At 36.9% G+C, this 12401-nt stretch overlaps 1 protein-coding gene across 1 annotated transcript in view; it reads left to right on the forward strand.

The window, feature by feature from the left end:
• Positions 1–311: 311 nt before the first annotated feature.
• Positions 312–12401, forward strand: part of LOC113608297 (gamma-aminobutyric acid receptor subunit beta-2) — a 57586-nt gene continuing 45496 nt past the window's right edge. The window contains exons 1-4 of the mRNA XM_027084425.1: positions 312–408; positions 1694–1831; positions 3437–3589; positions 7250–7494. Coding sequence (XP_026940226.1) covers positions 312–408; positions 1694–1831; positions 3437–3589; positions 7250–7494 — 633 coding nt within the window. The remainder of the gene's footprint in view (positions 409–1693; positions 1832–3436; positions 3590–7249; positions 7495–12401) is intronic.

The raw sequence follows: 12401 nt of genomic DNA on the forward strand, positions 1-12401 counted from the left end.
TGCTGTGTCATTCACTTAATACCTGGGGTTTCCTTTAAAGCCAAGAGTAATTTACTTTTAAATCTAGTTTTCTATGAAGAAAGACATTCTCTAACAAAACAAAGGCTGTAAGTGAGATCATGCTAATAAAAATGTTGGTGGTCTATAATCTATTTAAACTCCACCATCTTTATTACAATTTATGATGTTTGCAAGTAAATAACCCTTTTGAAAATCATTAGCTATTATCCAAAAGCCTATTGTTAGGGAACTGCAAGTTCAAGTTTTCAAAAACTCTTCCAAAAAATCTCTATATCTATTATCAGATAAAGATGGCTACTCTTTTGAATAAAGAAGACTTCAGATTTCTAGAAAAGTTAAGACAACGCCTGAGCTATGCTATGGTTGATATAGATTCTCAAATTGAGGGTATTGTAGTTCTTTGAAAAATAATTTGCTTCCACTTTTTTGGAGATCTGACTTTCTCTCTTTGGAAGAAATGTGGTTTTTTGGAAATCATAAGAGCTAAGAATCAAAGAATTGATGTTCACATCCTCAGTGTTACACTAACTAGTTACATGTCAAAAGACAGAAACTTAAGCAGTTTTCTCATTGGTTTTATTACTTTTGAAATTGGAGGAGATTCTCTGTGCTGCCTGCCTCCTAGACTCGTAAAGATTCAGCTATCTGGGTGCAAATGTTCTTTGAAGAGATAAATGTGATATACAAATATAACGAATGCTTTTGGGGGGACTTGTGGGGGATGCGTGAGTTTGTAAAATATTGGTATTCACTGGATTTCATTGCATGCTTCCCTGTACAGCATTGTTTGCAATATAATATGTGTTTATTCACTGCAGTTATATGTGTGCTTACTAATTAGAATACGTGTGTTTGTCCCACTCTACCCCATGGATTGAAAGGATCATTATAAAAGAGGTCATGTTTTTATTGTGCAGAGTCCTATCCCCAGCAACTGCACTGACAAGCATAGTAGGTGCTCAATAAGTAATTGTTGGATGAATGGAGCCAGACCCCCTAAATGCACTGTGCATTTGCGGTGTACACTCTGCATTTGTACTTACTGCTTAAAACTGCTGGAAATTATATGTTGTTTTGAATTTTTAGGGCATTTTTTGGGGGGTTTAGATATGCTGCAAAATCAAATTTGGAGATCATGTCTATGAATGTTAAAAAATTAATGACTCACTTCTTCATAATCACTTCTCTTCCGACTTAAAATCCAAATATTTTGTAATTCAGATATTTTGTATTGGCGGGGAAGGGTTTGGTACCATTTAATACTGTACTGATAACTTAAATGATTTTTCTCTTCTTTTGTCTTCTCTTAGAGTACAACCCAGGGTTATGTGATAATGTGATGCTGTTTGAGAGAATGAGGTTCATAATCAGATAAACCTAGGTTCAAGTCCCAACGATACCACTTCCTAGTTACAAGACTTAATATAAGCTGATAATTTCTCTCAGCCTTTGTTGCCTCATGTGAGCCTAATTATACTTCCCCAATGGGATTATTGTGAGGATTAAAGGTAGTAATATACTTAAGGTGCTTGGCGTGATACCTAACACATAATAACCTTTAGCTGTAGCTATTATTGTTTATACAGTTCATTTCCTAAACAGTTATTTTTTTCTATTTTGTTTGTCTTTTTTGTGTGTATCTGTATATGTGTTTGTGTGTTTCCTTTTACAGATGGATATACAACTGATGACATTGAGTTTTACTGGCGTGGGGATGATAATGCAGTAACAGGAGTAACCAAGATTGAACTTCCACAGTTCTCTATTGTAGATTATAAACTTATCACCAAGAAGGTTGTTTTTTCCACAGGTTTGTATCAGGGCAAATAGTTAAGAGAAAAGGGGCTTTATTATATTTTGCCAAAAGGGTTCACTTATATCAGGATCAGGTCCCAGGGAAGGATGGGGACTCTGGAAGACTTAGATCTGCTGAAAATGCTCAGTTCCCCAGCAAGCCCATTTGGAACCCATCCATTTACTTTCAAGAAGGCACCCCCAGCAAAGCAAATGTCTCTCATGTACTATCATAATTCCTTGAAACATACTGAGGACAGCCAGGTCATAGTTCACTCAAGTCTGACCACAGTGAAATTCTCTAAACACAGTAGGGTGGGAGGACTTCACATTTTTCTCAAAGGGTAGGACTTTCTTTACGTAGCCTTACCTACTGTTTTGGAGCTAAAATCTTTTCCAGATGTTGAGATTATCCTGATACATTTACCATTCTTATTCTTCCAGTATTGAGGTCAGACTTGTTTTCATCAGCACAGATTTTTAACAAAAAAGCCCAGGAATGCAGTAATTTGCTCCATACTCATTAAAAGAAAAATAAGTCCACAGGAATATCCCTCTTTATATTTTTCTTATTGAAATGAATTCCCCAAGCACAGAAATAGCTAATACAGTAACTGTAGATTTTGAATTGTCTGCTAAGGACTCAGGCACTTCCTGTCCCTGAAAACTACTTCAAGCAAGAATACAAAATAGCCTCCAGCTTTGCAAAAGAAACAACAGAAACTTTTCTTAGGTTTGAGGTTCTTTGAACCCCCGAGACACTATAGAAATGAGTTTCTACTTAAAATATTTTTACTTTAATATTAATATACTTGCTTCAGTCCAAGAGGGCTAGACAAGGCTTTCAGTTAGTAAGAATATCCCCCCCCCTCACACACACACACACACACCATTTGTCAATGTGACTCTTTTAGGTTATAAGACTGTATTCTGTTACATATCTCATTTAAAATGTAATTCCCCAGGTCCACACCATCAAAAGACCCAGCTTCAAGAATCTGATCCTTAGTTATATCTCCCACAAACATTGCTCAGGAAAAGTGACTCTCCACCTTTTGGTGGGTCAGGAATCCTTTTAAAACTTTGATGGAAGCAATGAAATTAGAAAAATTACTGCGTACACATGAAAACCTTCACAAAATTTCAGGGATTTGCTGCACTAACTGCAGCCTTGCCACTGATCCTCGCCTTAAAATGCATCCTGGGGCTTGTGAAGAGATTTCTTTCCCTATAATCAGAGTGTGCAGCCTTATTCTTATATACATAAATGTACAGGATGGACTTGCTGAGAAACAGTTAAAGGGGGAACCAAGGGACTGTCTCAAATTGTCTTGTCATCACAGTTGCAGAGAATGAGAACGTTTGATTCAGTGTAGGAGGCTGAGGAGGGAAGAGCTGGAATTCTTTCAATTACTGATGAGTGTGGAATATATTTAACACTGAGTAAGTCCTGCTAATTAAAAGCCCTGTTTTCTCAGACCACTTTTGCAGAAGAAAATGCCCTTCACCAGGAGCTAAAATTGAGTTTAGGAAAGATATACAAACTGTTTGTGGGCCTTTAAAGAAAAGTATCCTATAAATATTGATTGATAACGATGATGTTTTAAAATTGTCTTTCTAGGTTCCTATCCCAGGTTGTCCCTCAGCTTTAAGCTTAAGAGAAACATTGGTTACTTTATCCTGCAAACATACATGCCATCTATCTTGATCACTATCCTCTCCTGGGTCTCCTTCTGGATTAATTACGATGCTTCAGCTGCAAGAGTGGCATTAGGTAGGCATCAATCTGACTGCTTGTGGAGTGTGCCTGTGTGTGCGCGTGAGTGCACGTGCACTTTCCTTACCCTCGAATTTGCGATGCGTGACGAGACCGGACTGCGCACATTATAAGAATTTGGCTATGAGACGTTGGGTGATCTGATTCAGCGTTAAATCAGTTAAACACAAATTAAAACTCTTTCATGTCAAAATTAGTTAACTATGTAGCTGTCGGTAATGAAATTAGTCCCATCAGCTTGATATTTTTATTGAAGCATAGTTCATGTAATATTGCTAGATAATTGTTGTTTTTATCTGTGTTTCCTTACCTGGGAAGAGCTCTCTTCCATCTTTTTTTTAATTATTATTCTGAACAAGAAACAAAGAAATGAAATGTGCAACTAATCAATGAGCAGAAAATTCTGAAGTCTTAACTAAGATTTTGGGATAGCATGGCAGAGGGCAGGAGACAACAAAGTAAGAATATTGGGAAATCATCCATGGCATCACTTATCTTATGCATGACGTTTTTCCATCATGACACCAGAGGAAGAGAATAAATTGTATTTCGTGAACATTTTTATGTTGCTAACTCCAGATATAGTAAATTTATGACCTTTTATGCAATCTTTATTATTCTGAGTTCTGACTAATCCCTTTAAATTTTGAGTTAAGTGCTTCACCAGTATATCTCAATTAAATCATTAATTCCTTAGCAAAGTCATTATTCATACAACAAAAATTTTTTGAGCACCTACTATGTGTCAAACATACTGGGCACTGGAGATAAAGCCAGTGTCCTTCTGGAAGTTATGTTCTAGGAATAAAAGGTAAAAAAGTAAATTTATTTTGCATTTAACATGCAAATTATATAATATGGTAAACCTGTAGAGTGGAAATAAGCAAGGTAAGGGGGTGGGTATACTAGGGGTACAGTTTAGAACAATCAGCGTAGACTTCATTGATTGCCAATGGATAAAGACTTGAAGAAGATCAAGTCACATAAATGTCTGGATGAGAATATTCCAGCTTGATGAAGAGGCCCTCAAGTAGAAACATGCCAAGCAAGTGAGCAAGGCGGCCTGTAAGGCAGATGCAGAGTGAGTTCAGGAGTAGAGATAATGTCAGGGAGAGGGGACTAAAAGATGATGAAATGGTCCAGGGGCCATAATAAAAGTTTTGCTTTTATTCTGAGTGAAATTAGAGCAACACTGAGCAAAGAACTGACATGATTTCAGATACAAAGGGATAACTTTGGCTGCTGTGTTGAGATTAGATTGTGGTGGTTCAGGGATGGAAGGAGAATTAATTACCTCCTGGACTGAGTCAAGTCCCTTGTGATATATTCTCTTAAAATACTGTAGACCAACCTTGGAGACCAGCCACAGTTATAATTTATATTTATTTGGTTTGTGATGTTCATTTTCCTCATGGTACTGAAGATACCTTGGAGGAAGGTCCATATCTAATTTTGCTTCCGTTATATTTGTAGTGTCTCACACAGCGAATGGTGTCCAGTAAATACCTGCTGAATAAAGTAATGACTGGAATTTGTAAATATCCTGTTATTCCAAAATGAAAATCTGTTATCAATTTGATGCCTATTACAGGAATAATACATAAGTTATTTACTTTTTGAAAGAAAATTGTCAAATGTCTTTTATGTGAGCAGTTTATTACTAGGTCAGAAACACCTTAACATGAGATTTAGATAAATAGTAAAATTAGTGTTGTCTGTTTTATAATATACATGTAATATTCATGTCATCCAAGATAAGCTCTAGATGAAATAATGAAAAGTAAAATTGGAAAATGTATCAAAATGTCTAACATAGAAAAGATGTGAGAACTATAAAATACCTAGATCTAAAGTATAACCATATTTTTTTGGCCATGCTCAGAATTGGATGCTCAAATTTATTTTTTCTGTATCTGTTTCATGAGCATATAGAAAAGCAAGGCAAAAATTATCTTATTAGAGAGAAAAAATTAAATCAGAAAACATATGTTCTTAAAAAATAGAATTGAAAATTAACTTTTGGTCTGTGTTATCAGGTAGTGTTTAAGGGCACAGGTTTCTGAGTCAGAGACACCCCAGTTCAAATTTTGACTCTGCAACTTCCCATCTGTGTGATCTTGACCTAGGAGCTCTGTTTTCACATCACTCTTTTCCTACAAAGCTGGACCTTTGTAGGAAACTCAGGGCTCTGGACTCCCACTGCTTTTACCCAGCATATCTCTGTCTATCCCTCCAATTACAGCTTTGGGAAAACTACTCCCCACTGTTGGAGATGTTCCCTCAGCTGGACTAGTGGTAATAACCTGACATAGTGTGGCATTTCCCATAGAGTCTTGTAATACTTCTATATTATTTATCTGTGCATTATGTGCCTACATTCCCAACCCAGAAACACGAAGGCTAGACAGCTGCTTCTCTGTTACTCTCCACCTCTAGTTTCCATATTTTTTGCAATAATTGTTCATATCATCTGTTTAATGCATTCATTGAGTTCAGTACTTTTACAGTGATTTTAATTTATTTTCCCTTCATCACTTACTTATTCTGAAAAACTCTCAGCTGGTATTCTGCTTCCTGTCTTGCATGCTTACCCTCATGATGGTCCTAAACACAGTTTGTCCCTGATACCTCCCTACTGGAAGCTGGTCAGTAGCCTCACATTGCCTTCAATTTTAAGTTCAAGTTCTGCATTAGGCACTGTGTATGTAACTTTCCATTATGCAGCCCTTAATCTCTACTTTGCTCATCATTCTTCCCATCATATCCTATAATGTACCCACATTGAGTTTCTTGAGATTCTTTTGATGGGCTGTGTACTTTGACCCCCACAAAGCACCCCTTTAAAAAACTCTCTCGGGCTTCCCTGGTGGCACAGTGGTTAAGAATCTGCCTGCCAATGAAGGGGACACGGGTTCGAGCCCTGGTCCAGGAAGATCCCACAAGCCCGTGCACCACAATTACTGATCCTGTGCTCTAGAGCCCGCGAGGCATAACTACTGAAGCCCGTGCGCCTAGAGCCCGTGCTCCGCAACAAGAGAAGCCACCACAATGAGGAGCCCGCACATGGCAACAGAGGAGCACCTGCTCGCCACAATTAGAGAAAGCCCGTGCATAGCAACAAAGACTGAACACAGCAAAAAATAATAAATAAATAAATTTATTTTAAAAATAAATAAATAAATAAACTCTCTCCACCACCAATGCCCTTAGGTCTACTACCACTTTTGACCTCCAGGTTTTGTTTGCCTGGGTAACTCTGACTCATTCTTCAAGACTCAGCTCCGAAGTCTATATTTCCTGATCTCTTCCCTGCCACATCATGGGCTAAACTAGGATCTTCTCCATATTCTCAACTTTCACCTTACACAGATGTCTATCATAGCATTTAATTCACATCTCTAGCCCCCCACTAGATACATAACTATAAATATAAAAATGTAATTAAAGGAAATGCCCCCCAAATGATTAATGTTTGCTATAAATTAATGATTTATACATATTGCCAGGGCCTATCACAGGGCTGCTATATAATAAGTGCCTGGTATATATTTTGCAGTATCTATAAACAAGTAAAAAAATACAGTTAAACTTTCCAGCTATGATGAAAGCAGAAAGGAAATACAAACACTATTACTCTAACTCTCTCATTTTTTACAGGAATTACAACTGTGCTAACAATGACCACTATCAATACCCACCTCCGGGAAACTCTCCCTAAAATCCCTTATGTGAAGGCCATTGACATGTACCTGATGGGGTGCTTTGTCTTTGTTTTCATGGCCCTTCTGGAATATGCTTTGGTCAACTACATCTTTTTTGGGAGGGGACCTCAACGCCAAAAGAAAGCAGCTGAAAAGGCTGCCAGTGCCAACAATGAGAAGATGCGTCTGGATGTCAACAAGGTAAGTTCAAAGGGCAAAGCCCTCCTTGCTTCTTAAACTCATAGAAGAATGCCTGCAATATAGGTTCATGGCCTTGTTAACAAATGAGAAAACCAAAGCCCAGGGAAGAGATAATTAGTGATGGAGGCACAATTAGGGCCCAAATTTATGGTACAACATTTACATGCCCTTTACCTTAACACTAGGGTGGCCCAAACCATAGTCATCTGAGAACCACCTTTGTGACTTATTCCATATATGAGTATAATATGTACTATTATTTACTTTATGTTTATTTAAATTTACTCACTTTATTTAAATTTATTTTAAAAAAGGAAATTTCATATCACTTAAATCAGTATTACTTGCTGGAAGATAATCTTAAGTATAAATAAAAATGGAACTGTGTTATTAAATTCTAGGTTATACTAGATAAAGGCTCTAGGCCTGAGCTCTGCATTCTCATTGATTTAAAAAGGAAATAAGCATGTACAGACATGTGCTAAAGACCCACCAGCAACAAACTGAGACTGTGTTCTTGAAGTCATCAGATGGATAGAAAAAGAAGTGGAAGGGAAAAAAAGAATAACTTACTTTTTAAGTGACAGATAATTACTTAATGCCTTGCACATGTACTACTTAAAATCCTTGAAGCATTTGAGTACAGGAGGCTACCATGTTGCTTAAGTCAGGCATAGCCAAAGAAAAATTCCTACACAGTTGTAAATCTAATTTATTCTTGAAAGCAATGGTTCTCAACTTTGGGTGCTCAATTAAATGACTAGGAAAGCATTAAAAAATACTGAAGCCTGGGTTTCATCCCCAGAAATTCTGATTTGATTGTTCCTGGGGTATGCCTGGGCATCATAATTTTTTTTAATTCTCCAAATATTATTCTTATTTGCATTCAAGATTTAGAATCTCAATTTTGAGGCTTTCGACAATAGTTCCAATAGATCTAGCCATCTTTACTCCCAAAATGTGACTTCACCTGGCTTCCTGTTATATAACTTTCGGCACTGAACGGAATATTTACATATGCATTTTCCCATAGTGCAAATTTAGGCGCTTCAAAATAGACAAAAAACACAAGGACTTATTTTAATATCTGCCATAAATAGCGTTTATAAAGTAGTGCATGATGTTGGATTTGGTAAATAGTTCATAGTGATGGAACTAAGAAAATAGTAATACTTTTAAGCTATCTGGGATTGTTAACCATCCAATAATTATTGCATTTACATTTTAATATTTCTAACTTCAATTTAATTCCAAGGGTGGCACACCATAAATAATCCCTGCCATTGAGTTTTATTTGGCGCAAACCCAATGAAAGCTTCTGACTCACTGATATTTTCCATATATCCATAGGTCTGATATTCGATTTTGGACTATTCTCTGATCAAAAGCACTCCTTCCCAGGAGATGATATTCATAATGATGCAAATTTTAAGTATGGCCCTTATAAGCCAGTGAACCACAGGGTCTAGGAAGTTGTCAATCTCTTTTCAGTGCTCCGGGTTTCATTTATTGGAATCTGTTAATCGATTCCAAGGTAGCATTATGACTCTCTCGGGCTGTCAAATAGAGAATGCTTTTTAAACCCATTTTACAATTTTCCTGATAGAGTACCTTTAGTAAAGAAAATGAACAAATAAAACAATCTCCTAGGACAGCAGTTTGAAATGAGTCTCAATAAATTGCCTAAAGCAAAGCTGGCTTAACATCTGATCTCTCTTCACTTTCACCTACCCTATTTTTTCATACCAATTTGCATTTACATAATAAATTTAAGTACCAGAGAGTGGCAGTTTTGTAGCAGACTGAACCTGGAGAGCTTCAGGTAGTTTTAAACTCCATGTACTGAGATGGAGGTAGGGAATGGTTCACTGGGCAGGTACCCCATAGTGATGCAAAACCCATCCATCCTCTTGGCTGAAGTTGGATCCACAATTCAGAGCATAGAATGAGAGAATAAAAAAGATACCAGAATTCTTCTAGTACAGTGGTTCTCAAATCTCAGGCCATTTTGCCACCACGCCCCCCCGCCCCCGTCAGAGGATCATTGACAATGTCTGTAGATGTTTTGGATTATCAAAACCAGGAGGAGGGGATTGCCACTGGTATCTAGTGGGTAGAGGCCAGCCGTGCTGCTAAACATTCTACAGTGCATTGGACGGCCTCCCCATAACAATTATCCAGCCCAAAACGTCAGTACTGCTGAGGTTAAAAAACTCTATGCTAGTCCAATCCTCCGGCTTCAAACTTGAGAAAAATGTAAGATACGTGTCCTATTCTTAAAACTCTTGAGCACAAGTGGAGTCTCTTCTTTCTTTGATCAGTGTGCAATAACATCATGGTATCAGGAGTTATCATTCAGCACAGTAATTCTGAACAGATATTTTAGAGTCAGTCAGGTTTGATATTTACCCTCTATTTAGTAGTTGTGTGATAATAGGGGGGAAAAAAGTCTCTCTGACCCTTTAGTTTCCTCATCTGTAAAATGGAGTTAATTCCTCTCATAAGTTATGAAGTTATGATAAAATGTAGAAAATAGCATAGTCCCCAGTATATGATAAGCACTAGGTAAGTGATAAATATTAACAAAATATTATAAATGATAAACATTATTACTTTTCAAAATAAAATTTACAGTCTCCAGACCTATTGGCGATACTTGCTTGTGCGTTCTGCATGCTCTGGTATGTAGGATGCAGTCCTATCCCTAAAAAAGTATTACCTACAGAGGAATGTTTCACTTTGGAAGTTTTAAAGTCAAAGCAACGAAATCATTTTTCAACAGGTATTCGCTGTAAAATCGATAGCAAGCCAACTATAAACTTTATCAATTATTTCTTAGGTCAGAATACTTAGAGCCATGTTGATTAGATTTTTTAAAGGTAGCCATCTAACATTCCAGGCTCCCTTTTTTTTTTTTTTTTTAACACAGCATGAAGGGTTAGAGGAGACCCACAGAGGGCTCTGATTGCACAATGCTTTCTTTTGTGTCGGCATCATGAATAATGTCACTCTATTTCTTATCAAGAATGTTCCTTCTTTTTAACTGTAATTTTACAGTTTTTTTTTTTTTTAAAGATCAGGCACATATAATCAACTAAGTATTGTTGGATGCTCCGGAGCAATCAGTCACTAGGAGAGGGATTGACTTTTTCTGGTTCCATTGATGGTTTCCTAGAGACAGAAGCAGCATGTCATATGGTCTAAAGTGATTTTTAAACTCTTCTCTGTCCTGAGGGCAGGAGGGATGAAAATGGGAAGCCTAGCCAGGTGGGAGCCCACTGTCACTCAGAGGCATGCTTCCACATTTTTCTAATCTCTTCCCTGTATGAAGTTTCCTGTAGATTCTTATTTTAACAAGAGTTATCTGCAGCTCTTAAAACAATTCTTAGTCTGGTGTTTAACTGATGGAAAAACTAAGGCTCTGAAAGAAAGTTAACTACCCAAGGTTGCATAGCAAAGTTAACAAGATTTCTGAGATGATCTAGGTTTTCTAGTCGTTATCCAGTGTACATTCCTCTGTGCAAGCAAGTGAAAAAATAATATAAAATTTAAAAGCTGATTCCAGATTAGTCTATATATTCAGTTCACATCACCTAAAAAAACCCGTCTGTCTACAGGAGTCCGTAGCTGACAAGCCTTGTTACTTTCACAGTTGTCTCCATGCGACAAATTAAGTTGTTAACTACTAAGATTTTTAAAAATAAACCTCAAAACAGTAAGAGTTCTGAATATTTTTCTTCAGTGTTTTCAGGAGTAGCTAAAAAACTACAGTCTCTTTTTCTAATGTTAGGAAAGCTCTCCTGTTATACCTTGCATTCTTCTATTGTGTGTGTGTGTGTGTGTGTGTGTTTCCTTATAGGATTTTCTCTTGATCAATTTTCCCACTTGTTCATGCCTTCAAGTTTTCAGCTCTCCCTTTTTTTTCTTTTAAGCTTTATGTTGTTTTCTTGTTTATTTTTCTGCCAATAACTAGGTGTATATATATTTGAGACTTTAGTTACTTCTGTCTTTTCACCACCCTGATTCTTGCATATCTGAAATGCCTCCAATATCCTTACTGTATCGAGAGACCCACAACCACCAGTTTTCCCAATAAAGCTGCACCGAAAAGATCTACTGGGGGGGTGGCATCCTTTATTCTGCATTCATGGGTGTTGGAGTCTCTGTGTTGTCTTTATCCATTACACCTAAATTTTTGGTTAAGCAGAGCACTAAGATCTTTTAAATTTTTTTATTTCTAGTGCTTGAAACTAGATTTTGTAAGTGATACCTTAAAAAGAACTATTTAGAAGTTCTAGTCTCTGTTAGCATCGGTCTTTCTAGAGACCAGTAGCATTTATCTATAGCCAATTTACTTTAACCACCAATTCTAATCTAGTGGCATCAGTCGACTTAATTAGCACATTCTCTACTTTGTCTTCCAGATTTTTTATAAAGATATTAAACAAAATGGGACCCAATATCGATCCTTGTGGGACCCAACTGGAAACCTCTCCCCAACTAGACGGACTACCAATTACGATTTCTCTCTGTATACGGTTAGATAGCCAGTTTTTAATCCATTTATTTGTATTTCTGTTGGAGCCAATATGTTTAGCTGTTCCCTTTAAATTAATGTATGGCGTTTTTGCGGATAACCTATGGACTTGTATCCTGAGACGTGGGGATACGTTAAATGTTTTCATGAGACCATAATGGGGTTTTCCTGGGTTTGTTTTTTTTAAATGTAGTTATGATGAACCTAAGCTTCAGTGTTCCACTCATACATTATTGTTGTGCTAAAGAAAGAAAACAAGCGGATCGTATTTTGAGACTTCTTGTCATTTGTATTGAGAGTATAGAGTATCATTATATACTCTGGCATTTCTTAGTTTTCTTGTTGTGTTTCTTTGGGTTGGTGGAATAGG

The sequence above is a fragment of the Aethalodelphis obliquidens genome, unplaced genomic scaffold (genome assembly GCF_003676395.1).
Source record: "Aethalodelphis obliquidens isolate GAN/ISIS:26980383/991018 unplaced genomic scaffold, ASM367639v1 scaffold52, whole genome shotgun sequence".
Taxonomy (NCBI): Eukaryota; Metazoa; Chordata; class Mammalia; order Artiodactyla; family Delphinidae; genus Aethalodelphis; species Aethalodelphis obliquidens.